This window comes from Tachypleus tridentatus, chromosome 4 (assembly GCF_004210375.1).
Source record: "Tachypleus tridentatus isolate NWPU-2018 chromosome 4, ASM421037v1, whole genome shotgun sequence".
Lineage (NCBI taxonomy): Eukaryota > Metazoa > Arthropoda > Merostomata > Xiphosura > Limulidae > Tachypleus > Tachypleus tridentatus.
Window position 1 is genome coordinate 51145844 of NC_134828.1, and position 23918 is coordinate 51169761.

The following is a 23918-nucleotide window of genomic DNA, read 5'->3' on the forward strand; positions in this document are numbered from 1 at the left end:
ATGATACGAAATAAAAAAGCATCTAATCATGCACATAAGCTAGCTAGAGTGACTTGTTGAAATGACAATAAAAAAACTTGAAATGTGCCACAACCGAATATATTAATCAAGAGTGTAAACATGTTACTTAATATACATATTGTATTAAATTATTTGACAAACGACCCAAAACAATGAATGATTTCGGTAAAACTTTTGAAAAAAATTTAATTGCGTTTCTAAAAAACCTTTATTTCCTACAACCCTCCGATGAATCAGCAGGAAGTCTGAATCCCTACCACGCCAAATGGCCCGGCATGGCCAAGCGTGTTAAGGCGTGTGACTCGTAATCTGAGGGTCGCGGGTTCGCATCCCGGTCGCGCCAAACATGCTCGCTCTTTCAGCCGTGGGGGCGTTATAATGTGACGGTCAATCCCACTATTCGTTGGTAAAAGAGTAGCCCAAGAGTTGGCGGTGGGTGGTGATGACTAGCTGCCTTCCCTCTAGTCTTACACTACTAAATTAGAGACGGCTAGCACAGATAGCCCTCGAGTAGCTTTGTGCGAAATGCCAAAAAAAAAAAAAAAAATCACGCCAAACATTGGGTTTCGATATCAGCTGGGGGAAGGACACAGCTACCATTTTCTAGCTCTGTGATTAATATAAAACAAACAAAATTATTTCAAAACTGTACGTTCAGACTCATAAACAGCACGCCAAAGTGTAAGGTGCCTGTATCTATTGCGTGAAGTCACCTTACAGATTTATTTGTTGTAAATTTGTAATAAATTTGTTTAAAAGTAAATGGTAGTTTGATTCCTTTTTCTAATTGCTTGTCTGTAAAATATGAGAATACAATTTATGTAACTGCTTAATGATTACAATGTGTGACTCATATATTTTCGAATTCTTGATTTATTTTTATTTTCATCATAGTAATATAATAATAAAACTTGGTTATATTTGTAAACGTTGGTAACACAATAACTATAGAAAAAAAGGCACAAGCTGATTTGGAATTATCCATTGCGTAGTGAAGGAAGAATACTTGTCATGGTTTACAAAATCGCAGGAAATTTGTGAACGTAGAAAGATTACAGTTTGTGCAAAGATTAAACTCTGCGTTCTACAACAAACTCAGTCTCTCGAAACAAAATGATGGAAGTTGAACATATAAGCTGAACAATTCAGTCACATAGCACTCAGTAGCGTTAAAGATAAAAACTAGTCCGTGTTTCCAGCCTCCACCATGACTGTACTGGTAATAGGAACAGGCACACCTTACTCTATTTGTTCCGTTGATGTTTTATATTATTTATTTTATTATTATTATTTATTATATTATTTTTAATATAGGTATAAAAGTGTTCCTTTATATTGGATTATTTTGGGCTTGAGTTGTTGTATAAGTAAGGCTTCCTTAATTTTGCGTTTGTTTATGTTTGTTTTTTTATTTAGTATTTGAGTGTTTTCCATGGTTATGTTGTGTTTATTTGACTTGCAGTGTTCGAAAACGTGTGAAGGAGACTTTTTATGTTCTTTGAATCTGGTTTCCATTTTTCTACTTGTTTCCCCAATACAGAAATCGTGGCAGTTATCACATTGTATTTTATAAATAATGTTGGTGTGGTGTTTGTCAGTGTAGTTTTTACATAGTATATACCTCAGTTTTCTACCTGGTTTTTAAATAAATTTGGTATTAACTGGAATATCATATTTTGTTACAAGTTTTTGCCAAATGGTTATTTTTATGCTGAGGTCGGGAATATATGATATCTAGCAGTGTATGGTTTCGTGATTTTTTAAATCGTGGGGTATATTTATTTTTGTTGGTTCATTTTTCTTTTTGTCTAGGTGTGTGCGTATAATGTTTTTAACGGTTTGTGGAGGCTCATTTTGTCTAATTCGTCGTTAATTTTATCTGGTGAGCATAGTTTTATGGCTGTGTTTATTTGATTTCTTAGTATGTTGAGTTTTTGTTTTGTTTCAAGTGCTGAGTCCCAAGGAATGTATAGTCCAGTATGGATGATTTTTCGTTGGATTTCTGCTTTAAACTGTCTATCGGTTCTTGTAATTTTGAGGTTAAAAAATGATATTTGATTGCTTTCTTCTTGTTCACATGTGAAGTTGATGTTGGGATGTATAGCGTTAATGTGACTGAAAAAATTAAGTGTGTGTTCTGTAGATGTGAATCCCGCAACCGTGTCATCTACATATCTGTACCAGTATAGTGGTGGATGTAATGCTGTGTTAATTGCTTGCGTTTCAACTTGCGTCATAAAAATGTTGGCTAGAACTGGTGATACTTGGTTGCCCATGCTTAAGCCATTTGTTTGTATATAGTTGTGGCTGTTGAACATGAAGTTTGTCGTCATCATAGTGAATTCTATAAGGGTTGCTAATTGGTTGCTGGGAATGTCTATAGATGGGTTAGGGTTTCGAATATAGAGTTCTAAGGCTATCTTGCAGACTTCAGCGGTTGAAACTTCTGTAAAGAGGGATATAACATCGAAACTGGCCATTAAAGGCTTTATGATTAAGTTGATTAAGAAGTTGATGAATGAGCTGGCTGAAGTTACATATTTCGAGAATGCCCATGCTATGTGTTTACCAAGATTCTAATTAAACGATTTATATATAGACATTATTTGTTATAATGGACAATCTGGTTTATGAGACTTGGGGATGCCGTATATTTGTGGTGTGCGGGAGTCGGTTTTGCGTAGGTGGAAATAAAGTATTTGTGAAATTGTGCTGTTTTTTTCATTTTTAGTAGTATTTTGTTTAGTTGCGTTTCGTGTGTACTGTGCATACCATATATTCCCGATATCAGCAGAAAAATAACCAACATTTGGCAAAAACTGGTAAAAAATATGACGTTCTAGTTAATACCAAATTTATTCAAAAACCAGGCACAAAACTGAGGTCTATACTATATAAAAACTACACTGACAAACATCACACCAACATTATTTATAAAATACAATGTGATAACTGCAACGATTTCTATATTGGAGAAACAAGTAGAAAAATTAAAACCAGATTTAAAGAACATAAAATGTCACCTCCACACGTTTTCGAACACTGAAAGTCAAATAAACACAACATAACCATTGATAACACTCAAATACTAAATAGAGAAACAAACATAAACAAATACAAAATTGAAGAATATTTACTTATACAACAACTCAAGCCCAAGATAAACTAATAGAAAGGAACACCTTTATATCTATATTAATAAATATAATGAAACTCATAAGCACGCTCTCTACATTCCTACACTCGATTACACAACCCCTTTTAAACAGGTGGTCAGCTTCCGGTCAGTTACCTCTTCCTTTCTTTGTGAACCTGACGATGACCGAGTAAGGTCGAAACGTTGTTCACTCTAAGTAAAAAAAATTTCTCAACTCAAACGAGCCGCTTTTACATATAAGAGAGATTTTCATCTATTTGACAAAATACTACTGTCTTTACTAATATTATAATATATCTGTATCAAAATGAGCATAAATTACAGTTTTTAACGAATAACTTTTAATGACTACAAACACCTAGAAATCCTGATGGTGTTGTGAATATTAATTTGGTGAAAGCAAGAAAAATGGCCCCTCCATTATTAAAAACTGAACAACTTGTGAAATTTAAAACAGAGAAACAGATTTATTTGTTCGTGGTCGTGTGTTCTGTGACAATATAGGATTGGTTTTCAAAACTTAAATGCGAGATTATTGAAAAATTGAGCCAAAGCAGCATCTAACTAATGGGTTAGTGAGTATGTGAATAAGAGAATGAAACCAGGAAAAAGTATTTAATTAAGTCACGCATAACTGTCATTTTACAATGCTTTAAGTCAACGTTCACCAACTGACAGTAAGATTATGAAAGATTGGCTCAGAAAATGTTGTGACATTCATCCAAATGAGCTACAATAAAGTGGATCATGATTAACTAGCTTCAAAGCATATGTGGGTGAATAAAAACTGTGACATTACTTGATTTCTCCATCTATTTCTAGAATTCCATTGCAACTTAGCAGTTCAGATACCAAACGTTACATGCTGCTCCAAGACGAGTATCCAATAATCTGTTATGGATTAAGATGCAACCCAGAGAATGTGATAAGGGGAGACTACTTCTCACGTAGCTCTTAACATACGTATACGTACTTACGACGATAGAAACCAGATTCCAACAGCCTTAATTGGCAGAGCACAGATAGCCCATTGTGCGGCTTTGTGCTAATAACCTTCTTCTTTCAATATTACAAAGGTAACATAAGCTGGGATTCAACTGGCGAAAATGGTGAGTTTGACTAAATAACAATACTGTAGAATTATTGAAGTTCTGAAAAGATTATGTGAACCCATGATGTTTCAAATAAATACCGTGTAATGTAATGCTCAGGTAATATCTATGCTGATATTTTGTCTGTTCATTCTGTCGAAAGTATCATCATAATGAAATACTTCCATCTATCATCATATGAGTTGATGTATAATGAAGACAATTTTTTTCTGCAACTGTTTCAGATTTATTAATCACGAAAAATATATTCTAATTAAATTATAGGTCCGACAGATTAGGAACCGCCATTTTAAAAATCATAATGTAATAAGTATATAATACGTCACAAGCAAGATTTTATATGTAATAGATTTTTTGTAAAATATCATCCGAAATTAATATTGACCCCTATTGACATTAACGCTTTATACGTTTCAACAAACTTGTTTTTATAAGTAATTTAATGTCATTATTTAAAGTACTTTTGAGTACAATATGTACTGCATATTGTGTATATATACAAATATATCAAATGAAATTATCTTTTATTTTCATAAGTGTAGAGACTTCAGATTTAATAAATTATTTTATCTAAAACTAATTTCACTGTCAACTAAAGTATTTAAATTCAAAGTGTATAAATTTTGAGAATGAGATGTAAAGAGTAACTGGGAAATTAATTTGTCTGAAAATAAAATAAACCTGCAAGTTTATTCATACAAACGTTGATCCTTCCATTCCAAACACCTGGAATAAATGTTTTAATTAAAAAGTAATCTGGAACAAATAATTAAATCAATTCTAAGACTTACTTAGTGTAAAAGTTACAATAACATCTGACATCGTGCATTTGTACATTTCGAAGAGAATTCGCTAAATAGAAAAACATAACGAAAATAAAGAGTATTTTGTGATTTATGGGAGTGTTATAAAAATATAAATAAAGATGAATCGTTGAAAAAATTCACGTAATATACCTAGAATCTTGTTTCAGATAAGAAACGTATGGATATTTTAGAACCTTTTTCAGTTGAAAACCATAAAGCCTCCTAAGTAAACAATCTCACTTGATATCATTTCAGGTCCTGAATGCAAAGCTTTAACAAGTATCGGTATATTGACGACAAATTAGAAAAACAGAATTAAACTGTAGTCACAATTAATACCCGGAAAGGTAGCAGAAAGAAACATTTTGATGTCTATTTCTCTGCGGTGTGGATCTGCTTACAGTAGGTTTGATAACTGACTGCGGTTTTAATATGATTGAATTATAAAGAGTGTATTGCAGAAAAGAGAAACTAAATAAATATACGGAATGCATAAAACAAATTTATATAAACGAAATAAACAGTTAATTACATTATCATACGGAAAGTAAAAAAAAAACGTATTATCTATATATCTTCCTTTATTTGATTTGTGATGGTCTGCAACAAAGTTCTTGAAACTTATAAATTAGGTACTCTTTAACATATGCAAATAAATTTCTCCTCAGTCGCCTTTTGGTGTGATGCGTGTAGAACAATTTCATTGATTTACTACACGTGAGTAACCACACTACCTTCAGTAAGGCGACAAGTTCAATCTGATTTTCTAATATTGCTAGAAACTTTAACAATACAATAATGATTCGTATGTTATGGATCCCGTTCTTTCTCAATCCCTGTGCAGAATAGGTATAAACAGAACATGTCAATAAGCTGGAAAGATTCACTTTAAATTGATAAAAATGCTTTATTTTTTCTGAATCTGTTTTTTTTTGTCTTATTCTCTAAATTTTATATATAACGATGAAATATTATATTTCAAAGTATCATAGTTAACAGCAAATTACATGTAAATAAACCGTAAAAACGTTCAAAAACCTTCTTTATCATTTAGTGCTGCACTTGACTCGAACTGAAAAAATAAAACTTAATAGGAAGAAGTTCTTTGAAACGTTTCATTCTTTCAAGCAGTTTTTTTTTTTTTTATAATTCAGAACGCTCCATCCTTTTATTTATCTTCACATAAGGTTAATCACTACCTGAAACACAAGAACCTACATGTCCAGCAATTCTCAATCATAGTAAATTTGATCTTAAAATGGTCCTTGAGACCGGCATGACACACACTTAAATGAATAAAATGTATTGGAATAGACTCTATGGTCATAACATTCTAGTCTTGTGAGTTACTTCAATGCGATTTTCTAAAAAGATGAATATGACATTTTATTAAAAAACAAAATAAGAAAACTCTTGTTAAGAATTTTAGAAGTCAGTTTGGAAACGCAGTATCTCAGTAGAATATTTTAAAATTTTAAATCGTTTACCGGAAATTTAATTAGAATCAAATAGTTACTTTGGAATTAGAATATTCGATTACATACTTTTTTAACATATAAACTTCGCCTCGTACGAGTCATCTGTTGATTATTAAACTGAATAATTTTATAACACTGAATCATAATGGGAGACCAATGTTTGGTCGATAACAAGGTAGCTTTTCTTCTCGTGTTCCTGAATAAAAATCATTTGACATTTCTTCATAATGAGAAACCCACTTGAAATAAAAATGTATCTTAGAACGGCTGGTATTGGCATTAACACTTTTATTGATGAGCAGAGAACAACGTTTCGACCTTCCTAGGTCATCTTCAGGTTAAGAAAGAGAGAATTTGATGTGATCATTGACGGACACATGTCTTAGGAACGAGAGTATAAACGTGTACGGGATTGTAGAAGACATTGCAATTAGATGTTAGGTTATTAATAAGTATAGATATAAAGATGTTCCTTTATATTCGTTTAATTTTGGTTTTAGTTGTTGTACAAGTAGAGCTTTTTTGATTTTGTGTTTGTTTATATTTGTTTCCCTACTTAATATCTGGATGTCTTTTATGGTCATGCTATGTTTATTTGATATGTGTTCTTTGAATCTAGTTTTCATTTTTCTGCTTGTTTCTCTAATATAGAAGTCATTGCAGTTGTTGCATTGTATTTTATAAATAATGTTGTCGTTGTGTTTGTCAGTATAGTTTTTACATAGTATGGACTTTAGTTTTGGATTTGGGTTTTCAATAAATTTTGTGTTTACTGAAATGTTGTGTTTTGTTGTACGTTTTTTTCCAAGTGTTAGTTATTTTTTCGCTGACGTCGGGAATATATGGTATGCAGCAGTGTAAGGATTTCCTAGTTTTTTGTATTCTGGGATTTATCATTATTATTTGTTTGTTGTTGATTGTGTTGTTGATTCAGGTGTGTGCGTAAATTTTTCAACGGTTTTTGGAGGAAATTTGTTGATGTTGATGAAGTGTTGTTTTATTTTGTTGATTTCATCGTTAATTTTATCAACTGAGCATAGTTTTATGGCTGTGTTTATTTGGTTTCTTAATATGTTGAGTTTTTGTTTTGTTTCATGTGTTGAGTCCTAGGGGATGTAATCCAAATGTGGGTGATTTTTTTGTGGATTTGTGTTTTGAATTGTCTATCGGTTCTAGTTATGTTGAGGTTTAGAAATGCTATTTGGTTAGTTTTTTCCTGTTTACAGGTGAACTTAGTGTTGGGAAGAATCGAGTTAACGTAGATGTGAATCCAGCAACTATATCATTAACATACCTGTACCAGTATAGTGGTGGATGTAAGGCTGAATTAAGTGCTTGAGATTCAAGCTGTATCATTAAAATGTTGGTTAAAACTGGTGACACGAGATTTCCAATTTATTTGTAGGCAGATTTGGTTATTGAACATAAAGCTAGTTTTAGTGTTAGTGAATTCTGCAAGGGTTACTAATTGGTTGCTGGGGATGTGTATCAATGGGTTGGAGTCTTAGATATAATGTTCTAAAGCTATCTTGCAGACTTTAGAGGTTGGGACTTCTGTGAAGAGGTAGATTACATCAAAATTGTCTATTAAAACTTTATGGTTTTGTTTATTAAAAATAGATGTAAAGTTAAAATAGTCTTTGAGTGTTGTATTTCCATTCGACAATAATTTCTTTTTCTTTATTCGCTTTATTTACATTCAACCACATAGAGTGAAAATCCGAAGTTGTGATAAAATATGTCTCTACATGTACCATCATTATTAGTCCTATTTCAGTATTTTATGTTTTTTTTGTTCTTTGTAGGTGCTGACGCGCCTATGCTTCGGAGATAGAAATGCCACGTACTTTTTATTTTGCTAAGAAAGGACTTAAATCGGTCTTAATTGTACCCAAAGTCTAGGCCTATTAACACCAACAACTGTATCATCCACTTTCTAATTAGTGACTTTATTGATTTTGACATTTAACGTTAACTTGGTTAAACTGAGCAGGGATCGTTAGTTTATGAATGTGTCATCGTATATATACAAAGTAGTTAAGGTAGTTGTTTAATTAGCTTCCAATGATCATGTATACACAAGTGCTCATAAAACGGGATTCACCATTATTGTCCCACTTATAAATAATATAGGTATTCTTTACTATATCTGGTGTCTTAGCTTTTCTGTCACTTAAGTTCTGTATGTTATTTGTTAGTATAAAAACAAAATAATTAGGCATATTTTATGTCAAATGAGTCCTATTACATTATAACTTTTAAGAAAGGAAACTCTTCCTCCTTACGAACATGAAATCCTCATTTCATGAAACATTTTGCAATAAAAGATATACAGATAAACTTTCAGATGGTATGGCATTCACATGGTAAAAAAAATTAATTCATTATTGTTAGTATCACATAAACGTTACTTAATCCTGTATGAATCAGTTATGTTGTTGCAGCTATATTTTAGGACTGTTTGATTGTAATTAAGCACAAAGCTATACAGTGGGCTATCTATGCTCTGCCCACCACGTATATCAAAACCCGGTTGTAATTCAACCATTGAAGTGGTTTTTAGAACTATCATTTTAAAGTGATTTTCTTGTTCTTAGATACAAAAAACAACAACAAATGAACAAACACTGCAGCCAAAATAAAGTATTCTAGGGTTCTTAAAGGAGATAAGAAAGTGCATAGATATGGATTGTATTATCCAGTCGTGTTTAGTTTCTAAAGACATGTAACGAATAAAGAATTAAACTTACTTACTTAAACTGTGATTTTTTGTTTAAAGAATAAAATAATTTAGGTAATAATTTATTTGTTACTGTTGACATTGTTTTGAGGTAATTAGAATTGTTACGCAGGTTTATAATTTATTTTAACATTTCTAAAGTTTTATTTCCCACCAATAAATATATTCTCCTTCACGAATTCGCTATCGCAACGTATTATTCAGACAAAACCACCAATACAGTTTCATTCTATAAAACAATTAGCTTTGTTAAGCGTGTATAAATTATTCGTCTATGACAATCTTCTTGCTGTCTCCCTTGCCTTTTAAGGAACACAGACTATCCTGGTATTCACTTACCAGTACAGACTGTTTATTCGGTATTTCTTTAAGCGCTAACTTAAAACTAAAAACTTAAAAATCCCATCAAAGATGTTAGTTCAACATGAAATGTCAACCAACTATCCACTCATGATGTCTGACGTACTGAATTCAGCTGGAAAAGTGACCTATTTATAAAAATAGTTTTTCTTCTTTTAAAATCATACAAAAACATTATGATCAAGTGTTTTATTCCTATTATTCTTTTTCTTTTTGTGTTTGAAGAAAAAGAATTCACACATTTGCAATTCTTTCTGAAAGAAGTTAAAGTCTCCAGACCGAGCAAAAGTCCCAACTAAAAAGCAGTCTTTTTCCTATCTGCGCTCCTCTCTGAAAGAACATTAGTTATTTAAATTCGCAGATCATCAGTTGTAAAGTTACTGAGTCAAAAATATAATCCAGACAGACAGTTTCTACTTAGTTATAATCAGGTCTGTACAACTGAACCTTTTTCGAGAAAAACTAGGGTTTTCTGTCGCATGTCTCTTAAGCTTCAATATCACCTCGTGCGACAGTTTCTCAATCTGATCTTTCAATAACCATTTCGCAACATCTATTATCTAAAGAAATTAATTCTTGTTTATTTTATCTATGCTTTACCCGTGACGTAGCTCTGTATTCGAAAAAAAAAAGTCACAAGACTAATTTATTTTCTTGGAGCATGTTTCAAGCTGAATATATTTCAGAGTTCATGTCATCCAAATAATTCAAAACGTTACTACACTGTGTCATCTGAATAATTCAAATCGTTACTACATTGTGCTTTCTCTATTCAGTTCTTTTGTATTCACACATTCTCGTTGTTATTTCAAACATTTACTTTATCCTCCCATGGCTGTGGGTTATTTCCCAGTTGATCCAAATTATTTAACTTTTCAGTTTGTTTATTGCTATTGCTCTTTTAATTATAAGTTATTAATTCAAGAATTTTAGTTTTGCGAATTGATCAAACTGGTATTCTTACTATTAGTTTCCGCCTGGTTAAAAGAAGGTCAAACCTGGAAAACCCCTCAATACTAATATTCAACATAGAGATAAAAGCATCACACACTTCTTCACTGTGGTAGAATATCTCAACTCCAGTACAATCTTCTCAACCTAAAACTATTTTAAAATAATGAGTTTGACAAAATCATTAAATTCTATATATCTAAACATCATGAGAAAATAAAAATGATTTAAAGCTATTTGCTTCATTTTTGTTGTTGTTAAGCACAAGGCTGCACAATAGGCGATCTGTGCTCTGCCTATCAGGGGTATAGAAGTCTAATTTTTAGTGTCGTAAGATTCCTAACTTACCTGTGATCTACTGAGAGTCGATCTGAAGTTAAACAGACTCATAGCTACATTAAACGTAGGTCTATCTATATATACATATAGTGAATACTACTTAAGTAAAGAAAACTATATCAAATTAAAGTTCCAGGCAACACATAAAAACTGTGCATTAAAAATGTCCCCCAGTGCCATAGCACTACGTATGCGGACTTAGAACGCTAGAAACTATATTTCGATACATTTGGTGGACGGAACACAGTCAATCCATTCTGCAAGCTTGTAATTAACTTCAAACAAACAAATCTGTTAAAAATACCTTGAACTGAAATCTAAGTCGTAATAGTCTTCTAATATAAAACACTACAGGGTTTTTATTCTAATGATAACGTTAACTGTTGTTCTTGGAGAAAAAATTACTCGTAATCTCTATAAAAGCGATAAAAGATCGAAACAAATAACTTGAGAGGTACATGATTTAGAGTTATCTTTAACTAAACACATAATTAAATTACTATCGATAACTTGTGAGTTTAACATAGGATTTATATGAAGTCATGACGATACACTATTTTAGTGGGTATAATACATTCTCTTCATACAGTTCGCTTGATATTAATAATGTATTAGATAAATTGTTCTTAAGGTCAAACATCGAGGTAAAGATATGTACGTATCATTATTTAATTTTATTGAGTTAAATAAAAACATTTTAATTACAGTTCATAGAACTACAGCGTCTAGCTCTCCTTCTAAAATAGTTTAAAATCTCAAGGCACTCTTTTGAAATAAACCCAATTTAGTTAGTATAACTTAATTACTATAAGCCGTCAGTTGCTCCGGATGTACCGTTTTTGTATAGATTATTGTCACTATTCGTTTGATCCCAAATTAAATGTACTGGTGGAGACTTATTCTGTCTTGCTAATGTTGCTGTTGGTCGTCCCTTAAGTACAGCTATAAATTATGCCACTTTCTAATCAACAAATTAACAATAGCATACTACTGCTAATTATTTATTGAAAACTACTTCCACTACTACGATTATCGAAAAAAAATACATTTATAGCATGGTTAAAGATATTTAATCGAACTTACACTTAGCTGTAGGCTTTTAATTACTATTTGAAAATACGAACGTAAACCTATGTATTCAAACCGATTTTACAAAGAACTTAAAAAGATTTTAAGATGATTAATTATTTTATCCTTTTATCAATAAACCGTTTCATTCTCTTCCATGTATTACATGGATAAAAGTTTCTTTCTTGGGAACTAGTGTCTTAGAATTATTTGTTTTTGAATTTCGTGCAAAGCTACACGTCTAATCGTTCCTAATTTGGCAATGTAAGACTAAAGGAAAAGCAGTTAGTCATCATCACGCATCGCCAGCTCGTGGGCTACTCGTTTATGTGTTTTGTTGAATGAATGCTCAAAAAGACTTATACAGATCAGAATAACAACATTCTCTGTTGGTATTCAAGCATTTGCTCAATAACTACTTCATGTAGGCAGTAACATCAAGACAGAAAAGTAGGCAATCATTTTGGCCAAGACTGTAGCTATATTAGCTGTTACTAATTCTGAGATGGTAGATAAAGCAGTAAATTGACACTACTGTTATATGTATGGAACTCTCAGAAATTCCAGTAAATAAAACTAGCGTTAGTGTAAGTGGGTACTAATTACTTAACTGACACCAATTCGTGATGACGAGAAAACAACGTTTCGATCTTCTTAGGTCATTTTCAAATTAACAAGGACAAAGTTTGCAACTGACCGTCTAAGACATGTGCCCAGCAACGCTCATTTGTAAACTCTCTTTTTGTTAACTAAAGATAACATACGAATATCGAAATGTTGTCCTCTGCTTTATTTTGATAAAAGTATTAATACCCATATCAGCCATCGTGAGATACATTTTAACTGACACATAATTGTTTATGACAGCAGCATAGAATTAGAACATTAAGCTTACCTTCACCCTGTAGTTTGATAAGCAATCTTTTAAATATGACAGAACAAAGCATCACTTATTCGTGGTCATCGTATTAAACATGCTTTGTCACATCTTTCTATCTCTTGTCGCTTCTATAAATATTAAATGAACTTCTACGCTGTTTTGCTATTTCAAAGTCAAGTTCAATGTTTCCTTGTGTAGAGAATACGCAGTAATAAAACGTTTGCATGATTTACTATGACTACCAAGGTAAGCTTGTAGTGCATAGAAGGGAAGTAAACTTCAAATTCTATTTAACTAAATTATAATTTGTGATGGATGAGTGGACTGTTGTTTACCCAAGTTGTTTAGAAATGCCAGGCTTCATCAAACACTTACGGCATGCAACGAACAGAAACAATAATACCTCTAACACTTCAGTGAATACAAGGCAAATTAATCGTCGTAATTGGTTCTTTATGGTGGGTATATCAATTGTTTATCTACATTTAAATTTTTTTCTTCTCTTTGAAGCATCCAATAATAACCAGGATATTTTTGTGTGAAGAATGTTTCAGAAGTGTCAGGTCTATTATTTTCACAGTGAACTAAAACGTTGGCCGAAATTCCTCGGAACAAATTAGCCTACTACCACCGTTAATAGCATTCTGCATGTATCTGTCAAATATAGCATCATATAGATGCAAGTGAGCTCCAATATGAAGCAAAAAATTCACAAATGTATGTGCGAGGTAACTGAATGTTTAAGTTAGTTAGTTAGTTATCACCATTAGATTCCATCAAGGAACATAGGGCCGCAATTGCTTGCGGATTCTTCAACAGGTATTTAAGTGAGTAGGTTGTTAGCCCACCGCACCGAGCCGTCCCTAATTTAGCAGTGTAAAACTAGAGAGAAGGCAGCTAGTCATCACCACCCACCGCCAACTCTTGGGCTACTCTTTTACCAACTAATAGTGGGATTGACCGTAACATTATAACGCCCCCACGGCTGGGAGGGCGAGGTTTGGCGCGACGCGGGCGCGAACCCGCGAATTGCGAGTCGCACGCCTTTCGCGCTGGGCCATGCCAGGCCCACTGAATGTTTTGGCAGTATGAAACTTGCTGAAACAAATAGTCGTGTATCTGGTTATTTCCAGTCGTGGTCTTCCAGACAAGAAGAAGAATTCCTGAAACAACTGGTTACTTATCTTTTACCAGAAAAGTAGGAGTCTTGCAGAAACAATGGATTACTTATCTATTACCAGACAGGTAGGAGACTTTCTGAACAACGTGTTTCTTATCTATAAGCAGACAAGTAAAAGACTTCCTGAAGCAATGAGCTACTTATCTATTACCAAATAAATACGAGAGTTACTGAAATAACAGGCTACTTATCTATTACCGGGCAAGAAGGAGACTTGTTGGAACAAGAGAATTACTTATCTATTACCAGGCAAGTGAGAAACTTAAAGAAACAACGGGGTACATGTATAACCAAACAAGTAGGAGACTTGCTGAAAAAACGAGCTACTTATCATTTACCAAACAATTAGTAGACGTACTGAAACAAAGGACTACTTATCTATTACCTGACAACTATGAGACTTTCAAAAACAATGGGCTACATATGAATTACAAGACATGTAGGAGACTTGCTCAAAGAACGGGCTACTTTTCTGTTACCAAACAAGTAGAAGACTTGCTGAAACAAAAGGGATCGTCTCTATTATCAGAAGTTGAAGACTTGCCTAAATAAGGGGCTACTTATCTACTACCAGACAAGTAACAGACTTGCTGCAACAACTGGTTGCTTATCAATTACAAGAGAAGTAACAGACATGCTGAAACAACGGGCTACGTACCTATTACCAGACAAGTAAGAGACGCAAAAACAACGGGCTACTTACCTATTACCAGACAAGTAAGAGACGTTGAAACAACGGGCTCTTACCTATTACCACACAAGAAAGATACTTGCTGAAACAACGGGTTACTTATTCATTACCAGACAAGTAGACGTTTTTGAAACAAGGTGACTTATCCATAACCAGACTAGCGGGAAACATGATGAAACAACGGGTTACTCATCTATTACCAGAAAAATTAAAGACTGGCTAAAACAACGGGGTATTTATCTATTACCAGATGAATGGGATACTTGCTGAAACAACAAGCTATTTATCTTTTACCAGACAAGTAGGAGAGTTGCTGAAATATCGGGTTACTTATTTATTACCAAAAAAGTAGAAGACTTGATGAAACAACGAAATATTTATCTATTACCAGAGAAGTAGGAGAAGTGCTGAACAACGGGCTATTTATCTATTACAAGAGAAGTAGAAAAGTTGCTGAAAAAACGTGTTACTTTCCTGTAAAGATACAAGTGAGAAACTTGCTGAAACAACGGGTTAGTTATCTTTTACAGTAGAAGTAGTAAACTTTGTGAAACATCGGGTTACATTTCTATTTCCAGACAACAAGGACAGTTGCTGAAATAACGGATTACTTATATATATTACCAGACAAGTAGGACAGTTGATGAAACAGCAGGTTACTTATCTGTTACCAGACAAGTAGAAGACTTGCCGAAGAAACTGATTGCTTACGTATTACCAGACAAGTAGGAGACTTGCTAAAAAAACCGGATACTTATTTATTACCAGACAATAAACAATGTTTTAGTTCTTTATTAGGAGATAAGTAAGAGACTTACTGAAACAATGTGGTACAGTTCTATTAACTGACAAATAAAAGACTTGCTAAAACAACGTATTACTTAACTATTACCAGACAAGTATCAGACTTGCTGAAACAACAGGCTACTTATCCATTACCAGACAAGTAAGATACTTGCTGCAACAATAGGTTACTTATCTATTACCAGACGAGTAGGATACGTTATGAATCAACGTGTTATTTATATATTACCATACAAGAGGGAGACTTGCTTACAATACGGGTTATGTATCTATTACCAGACAAATAAAAGACTTTATGAAACATCGGTGTACTTATCTATTATCAGACAAGTAGGAGACTTTCTGAAAGAAGGAGCTACTTCTCTATTACCAGAGAAGTAGGATACTTCCTGAAACAACGGACTACTTATCTACTACCAGCCAAGTAGAAGACTTGCAGGGGCATGGGGTCTCTTTTTCTATTACCAGACAAGTAGGAGTGTTGCTGAAACAACCATTAATTTGTATCTTACTTCACCAGTAGGAGTCTTGCTGATACAACGGGATACTTGTCTATTATCAAATAGGTAAGAGCGTGTGTGTGTTTTCTTATAGCAAAGCCACATCGGGCTATCTGCTGAGCCTATCGAGGGGAATCGTACTCCTTATTTTAACGTTGTAAATCCGTATACATACCGCTGTACTAGCGGGAGGCAATAGGTGAGAGACTTAATGGAACAACGGGCTACTTATCTATTACCATTTAAGTTAGAAACTTACAAAAACCACGAGCTGCTTATCTATTACGAGACAAGTAAGAGACTTTCTGAAACCACGAGCTACTTGTCTATTACCAGACAAGAGCTTCTGTTGACTTGCACATTCAGTAGGAATGGTTTATGACATCTGTAAGAAAAGATTTCTCCCCATAGATTGTGATCAAACTGTTCTACCTGTCTTCAAATTTCCTTCTTGGTTTTATTTATATTCTGAATTATGTAGAGAGAAAGAAATGGTAGAACGGTGTTTTTCCCAGTAAGAAACAGCTGGAGTATCATTATTTCTCTGTAGATTCTGTAACTTCACACGTAGCTTGCCTTCTACTGAAAATACCATCTTTTCCTCAACAAATATGATCAGCTTCTTTGTCCACAAAATAGAATCTTGAATAATATTAATTGTCAAATCTTAATTGTAGTGTTCTTTAGATTGTTGAAAGATGTATCTGTATCGGTTAAGTGAATAGGACTTTGGTTTTCGTTATATTACTTCATTTGAAAAGCGGAATTTCAATATTCAGAATTAGACATAATTGCATAAGTAACTTTTTTCAGCCTTAAATTTCTCTGTAATATTACACAAGGTATATCAATATTCTTTTTTACAGAGTAACACCTAGTGCATTTATAAACATCTGAAACACTTATTGTTGGTATGGTAGGTTTTTCAGGGATTCAACTTTTCATGTTTAATGGTGAGAAATGATTACGTTTTACTTTAAAGTACAAAAATTCTCGAAATTTTTATAGACAATAGTGAGAAATGATTACGTTTTACTTTAAAGTACAAAAATTCTTGAAATTTTTTATAGACAATAGTGAGAAATGATTACGTTTTACTTTAATGTACAAAAATTCTCGAAATTTTTCATAGACAATAGTGAGAAATGATTACGTTTTACTTTAAAGTACAAAAATTCTCGAAATTTTTATAGACAATAGTGAGAAATGATTACGTTTTACTTTAAAGTACAAAAATTCTCGAAATTTTTTATAGACAATAGTGAGAAATGATTACGTTTTACTTTAAAGTACAAAAATTCTCGAAATTTTTCAAAGACAAAAGAGTTGAGCATTGTATCATTTTAAATAAAATTATTTCATTAGGTGTTTATGTAACTTAAATAAACATTCTTAGTGGCAAAAACTTTGTATCTAAATAAACCTTTTATCCCACGAACAGCTGTTACAAAAACTTTATGTCTGCTCGATAATTACGTGGGTACGTCAAACAAACACAGTAATATAATGTAAAGGAAAACTTTTGTTCAAACTAACTGGTACGCCGCTAGAAAAATATATCAATAAACATTGTAACAATATAAAATGAATGATATTCACTTACCAAAAGGAGTTATTTGTAAATGAAATGAACTCTTGTGTTTAAATACAATTTTATAAACATATTTATACTTTTCCAGTAAATGATCTTTTGCTTATTGTCACACTGGTAAAGAGGAAAGTTTATTGGCTGCTTTTAAGTACAAAATTATTCAATGAGCCATTTGTGTTTTGTCCACTATGAGTATTAAAAAACTGTTTTTAGTGTCATACGTTCAGAGCAAGACAGTACCTCAAGTTCTCTAAAGAAAAGCAGATGTCACGAACTAACTTCCGTCATCTGATCATAATGAACTACAGCTTTTACAAAGCGTCAAAAATTTGTTAAATAGTAAAAACTGAAACACGTTTTACAGAACAAAAATTAGATATTTGTTTTGAAGTAAATGTTTTCTTCCAGTGTTAAAATATAATAAACTAATAAAAAATTCTCATGTCAAGAATAATTAAAAACTAAATAGCTTTACGGTGTAAAAATTAAACAATTTTCATAGAGACAGAGCTAAAGGTTTCCCTATAACAAAAACTATACACTTTCTACAAAGAAATAAACTGAATATTTAAATATCTAAATTTTTTTCTTAGATGGATAAATACTGTTCACAGAATAAAAAGTAAACCATTGAAAGAGTTGAGTCAAACTAAAATATTTTTCATATAAAAGATTAAACAACTTACAGAGCAAAATTTCAAAATGATTTTCAAAGAATAAGCCCAAACACTTTTTCAAAATAAGAACTGAATATTTCACAGAGTAAAAACAAAGTTCTTTTTTTAAAGTCAAAATATTTTGTAGAGAGATAAACTAAACGTTTTTGATAAAGAAATATTATAAGCTTTTCACCGAGTAAAAATTTAATATTTTGAAAAAGTAAAAGAAAATAATTTGCACTTGGTAAAGGTTAAAACACTTTGATGGAGAAACTTGAGCATTCTTCACACATTGAATACTAACATATATTTTGTAAGACTGACCTTTTTCCAGGTGTAGAAAACAAATTTGAAACAATATAATGAAATATATTCTGTAATATGATAATAGAAACTGAGTTGACGCAGAAATGAATGAAATTAAGAAATTACAGAATCTAGCGAAGTATTAGAAACCAAAAGGCTATAATAATATTTGTAATAATAAATATGAAAACTACTTATATTTATTTTTTCCCAATGGTTGCCTAATTTGTTCATTCCGGATTGAAAATCAGATGCAATGACTTATGAGAGACAAAATATAATTAACATTAACTTTCCATCAGAACAAACTACATATGTAATTGGAGGATAAAAAGTAAACCTGGTAACGAATGTAACTAATTAGATATATGTTTCTTACGTTCCTACTTATAAAAGCTCTGAAATGCTATCTTCAGACTTTGGAATTGACAAATTAACTTTGTTTGTAGTTAAAGACCAAAGTTACGCAATTAGTTATCTGTGCTGTGCCCTCCCCGAGTATAAAAACCCGGTTTTAGTGTTATGAGTCCGCTGACTTAGGGCCTAGTCACTGCGGAGATGATGGGAATTTAAGCGATGTTGTTTGTTTTGAATTTCGCGCAAAGTTACGCGAGGGTTATCTGCGCTATCTCTCTTTAATTTAGCAGTTTAAGACTAGAGGAAAGGTAGCTAGTCATAACCATCTACCACCAACTCTTGGGCTACTCTTTTATCAACGAATAACGTCCCCACGACTAAAAGGGTGAGCATCTTTGGTGTGATGGAGATTCGAGCTTGCGACCTTCAAATTACGGGTCGAGAAATGACCATGTGAAATGAGGAATGTGAAAAAAAATTGCAGTTCAGGTAATATTATCACAGAAATGTTTAAAATGATTTATTTAAAGAGTGTTAACTAACTAAAGAAATGGGATTTTGTTTAAAAAGTATATACTTAAGAATTGTTGTTAAATCTTTGAGGTTTTTTTTAATTTTAAGACATTGGATATTACGCGTTGACTAAAACAGATGAGAATTAGAGTTTTTATTGACAGTTTATGCAAGAAATAAGATTTGTTATCCTTAGGATACTGAAAGTTTTTGAAACGGTTTAGTTTGTGCATATTACTAGCAAAGCTGACATGTTAAATAATGGACCTGAATAGACTAATTAAAGTTGCCTTTAGTAAAAGTTCCTTTGTTGCGCAAAATACCGTTCTAACATTGTTATTTATAATCCATACTCCCTTACAAACTTAGACAAAACAATTTTTAAGTCCTACGTTTGACATTATGTGAATATAACACCTTACTGAATAATTCTTCATCATAAAGCTGGTATTTCAATTCTCAGGTTTAGTTAATCGAACTTTCTGAGATACATTGTTTTGTAGGTTTTAAATAATATGCTATTACTTATACTAACAGTGATTTTAATTTTAGCTTTTGGCACACGAATCAATCATTTATTATTGAATTACACAATGACTTAATTTGTTTTTTTTTAATTAATTTATGTCTAGCATATCATGATTAGCTTGTCAGGTTGTAGATCGAAATGCTCGAGGTTTGAAACGATGGTATTGAATGAGTTCTGTATTTCAATTCTTGTTACTTTATAAAAGTGACCGGGAATGCTATTATTTGATTCAAAAAGCTAGATAAAGCTCTATAGTCGGCGGATGTTTCTGGTTCCCTACCCTCCCATTGGTAAGTAGCTCGTGTGTGTGTGTAATATGCAATTCGTGTTGTAAAATGTAGTATCAGGAAAGAAATTAATTATAAGCACAGCAGCAATGTTTTTTTTGTTTTAATTTCGGGCAAAGCTACACGAGGGCTATCTACGCTAGCCGTCCCTAATTTAGCAGTGCAAAACTAGAGGGAAGGCAACTAGTCATCACCACCCACCGCTAACTCTTTGGCTACTCTTTTATCAACGAATAGCGAAATTGATCATCACATTATAACGCCCCAATGGCTGAAATGGCGAGCATGTTTGGTGAAACGAGGATTCGAACCCGCGACCCTTAGATTACGAGTCGAGTGCCTTAACCACCTGGCCATTTTAGACCAGTAGCAATGGACGAAAACATATTGTGATTAAGCAAGAAAACGTGGATGAGAAAACACTAATAATAGAATAGACAGTTTATTTTAATATTACGTTAGTTAGTTTGTTTGTTTTGAATTTCGCGCAAAGCTACTCGAGGGCTATCTGTGCTAGCCGTCCCTAATTTAACAGTGTAAGAATAGAGGGAAGGCAGCTAGTCATCACCACCCACCGCCAACTCTTGGGCTACTCTTTTACCAACGAATAGTGGGATTGACCGTAACATTATAACGCCCCCACAGCTGAAAGGGCGAGCATGTTTGGCGCGATGGGGATCCGAACCCGCGACCCTCAGATTACGAGTCGCACGTTTTAACACGCTTGGCCATGCCGGGCCACTATTACGTTAGTATGCTGTGTAGCGATACGGCTGAAACTTAATGTGAATTCTTTCAAAACTTTTCTACATATTTCTCCAATAAAGAGTATAAGAAATGATTATAAAACTATTATTATATATAGCCCAAACAAAATGGTTTGAACAATTTGGAACCTGTATAATGTGAGAAAAAATAAATTTTGGTTATATGTTTTGGTTACAACATTTTCACTGACCCTATAGTGTCCATCTTTCTACTGTGAACAATATAAAAATATCGGAAAATGTATAACGGTTTGCTTAAAAAATATTACGTCATACAATTTACCTATAAGCTAGAGCAGTAATATTAATGTTTTGCGTAATGACAGACTATAAAACGTACTGTAAGAGCAAGGAAAGCCTCGTTGCCTTTAAAATGTTCCATTAACCTAATATGTTGTTCCTGTTCTTGATGTCGAAGCTAGGCAGATTTTAATGGAACTGACTGCAAAAGCTGTACCTGTGCAATAAACAAGAATATGCAGAATTACTCAGCTGCATGCATATGGAGATTGTTATTTATATATGCTTATAACTTATGTTCCTTGAAAAGTGCGTGTAGGATCACAAAAGTCGTTACGTCTCAATGAAAGAACGTTCATGACACGGTTCTGTTTAGAAGGTAGATATGATTATAGAACTAATGCACCATTCTGTTAATTAGTTATGATAAGATTAATATTGATGTTATATTTAATTATGCACTAATTAAGCGTGATATCATTTGGTGCTTTATACATTTTATTCAAAATTACCATAAAAATAAACAATAACAGCCATGAGGAGTTATTAGAATAATAAGTTTGAACAGAGGAGTTATTAGAATGCTAAGTTTGAACAGAGGAGTTATTAGAATGCTAAGTTTGAAGAGAAGGATTTTTTTTTTTTTTTTACGGTAACCAAAGAATTCGGAGCAAGTGAAACGTAATAACGAAAGCACTTTCGAAGTGTAAACTTTCCTACTTTAGAGGTTAATTTAGCTTCAATTCTACCTTGAAGATGAAACAAATTAGCATCCAAAAATATCCAATATATGAGATTTATTGTGCTGCAATTTATGTCTTTGTTGATAGTGGTTGTTTCCTAACGCAATTACTTCTATTCTAATTAACCTTTCAAAAAATGAGGCATTAATTGTCGTTTTCTTGATAATATTCTGGATAAAAAAACAACAACTCTACTCTTAGCAAACTGCAAATGACATTTGAAACAACCATTGAAAACTGTGTGTGTATATAAAAAAGTTTATGTGAAAGTTTCAGTTGATAATGGAAGTTAGCAATTACTCATTTGAGATCATTTGTAAGACAAGGGGTTTGTGCTGTTAGAATTTCAGTTGATTCTTGGAATGAACAACTATTTTTTTTTAGAAATTTATGTAAGGAAGACCCATAAGGTGTGCGTGTGTCAGACTTTCAGATAATACTTGAAATTAGTAATCGTTTATTAAAACAATCTTATTCGTAAGACAGGCAGTTGTATATTAGAAATGCAATTTATAATGGTGGAATAAACATTCACACATCAGAAATCCAGTGACAATATTAATCAAGGTAAAGTAATTCACAACAATTTTTATTTTAGAATTATTTATTATTCCATATTTCTTTTTACATTATTAATAAATATACACGTTTTGCTTGGATACAATAACAAATCGTTTTATTGGCAAAATAAACGTTTTATTCAATTACCAGTAATTTGAGACAGGCAAAATACAGACAAAGAATTGTGATATATTTATAATCCAGTTTCTAACTGTTTCTTAATAGCACAGCGACACGTCAACAGACTTAGAACGCAAGAAATCGGGTTTCAATTCCCATAGTAGGCAAAGCACATATAGCCTATTGTGTAGTTACTGTGCTTAACTTCAAACAAACAAAGAATTTGTAACTAGACTTACCGTAGGAGGTCCGTCCTAGCACACTATTACTCTGAATTATCAATAAGAATGCAATAGTTCCAGTTAAGCGCATATTCATTGTTTTACTTCCTGAAAGTAATTACTGAGACTATCAAATTTTCCATAAGCATATCGTCGTCTAAATGTAGACTTGTTTGTGCTCAACTGTGAAAGCCAAGAGTTCCTTCAGTTCTTTTCGACTACTGCGGTAATTTTATTTGTAAAGTCTTACCAACGTCTAACTCAGGTGAGCGCTGACGGAACTTTGCACGAGCATTTTGCTTCGCACACCAACCTTCTGAAATTGGCACGTTAGTATATGAGCTTTAGTGTAACGTATGAGAAGATTTTGTCAATGCTGACAGTGTTGTGAGCTACAGCAGTGCCCCCTAGCCAATATCAGAAGAAGACTGGGATAGTAAGATAATGGTAAATATTAAATGGCTCAATTTTCACCGAAACAAAACTATTCTGCATACTGTTTTCGAGATCATTTCGAGAGATATTTTATGAAACAATGTCTAATTAAATATAAAAACGTCATAAGTTAAACTTTCCCTAAAATTGGTTGTGACATGAAGTTGTTTTACTCGTCAAAGACATATTCATATCATTTGACGGGTCACAATTCTTATTTATAATTAATGCAATTAAGTTGCAAACTCAAAGAGATTTTAGCATTACTCAAAAATCAAGTTAATCACTAACCGTGTGGTTTAGGTAACAATTATTTTCTTAATCTGTAATTCAAACATTCAAATTAATATAATGTTCGCTATGTTGAAACTTAAAAACACTAAAATATCACGTGAAATAAAGAGAATAATGTTGTCTAATAATAGATTTCCTCTAAGTGGTTGAATTATGCACGATATATTTTGAATTAAATCTGAGATTCCTGGTTTGAATATATATATAT

At 32.6% G+C, this 23918-nt stretch overlaps 1 protein-coding gene across 3 annotated transcripts in view; it reads right to left on the reverse strand.

Annotated features, from left to right (window-relative positions):
• The window catches only part of LOC143249118 (lachesin-like), an 85256-nt gene extending 61933 nt beyond the window's left edge, over window positions 1-23323 (reverse strand). For all 3 annotated transcript variants that reach the window (XM_076498469.1, XM_076498468.1, XM_076498467.1), the window contains exon 1: window positions 23000-23323. In XM_076498469.1, the coding sequence (XP_076354584.1) occupies window positions 23000-23078 (79 nt within the window). In that variant the 5' untranslated portion in view covers window positions 23079-23323. The remainder of the gene's footprint in view (window positions 1-22999) is intronic.
• Window positions 23324-23918: the final 595 nt, after the last annotated feature.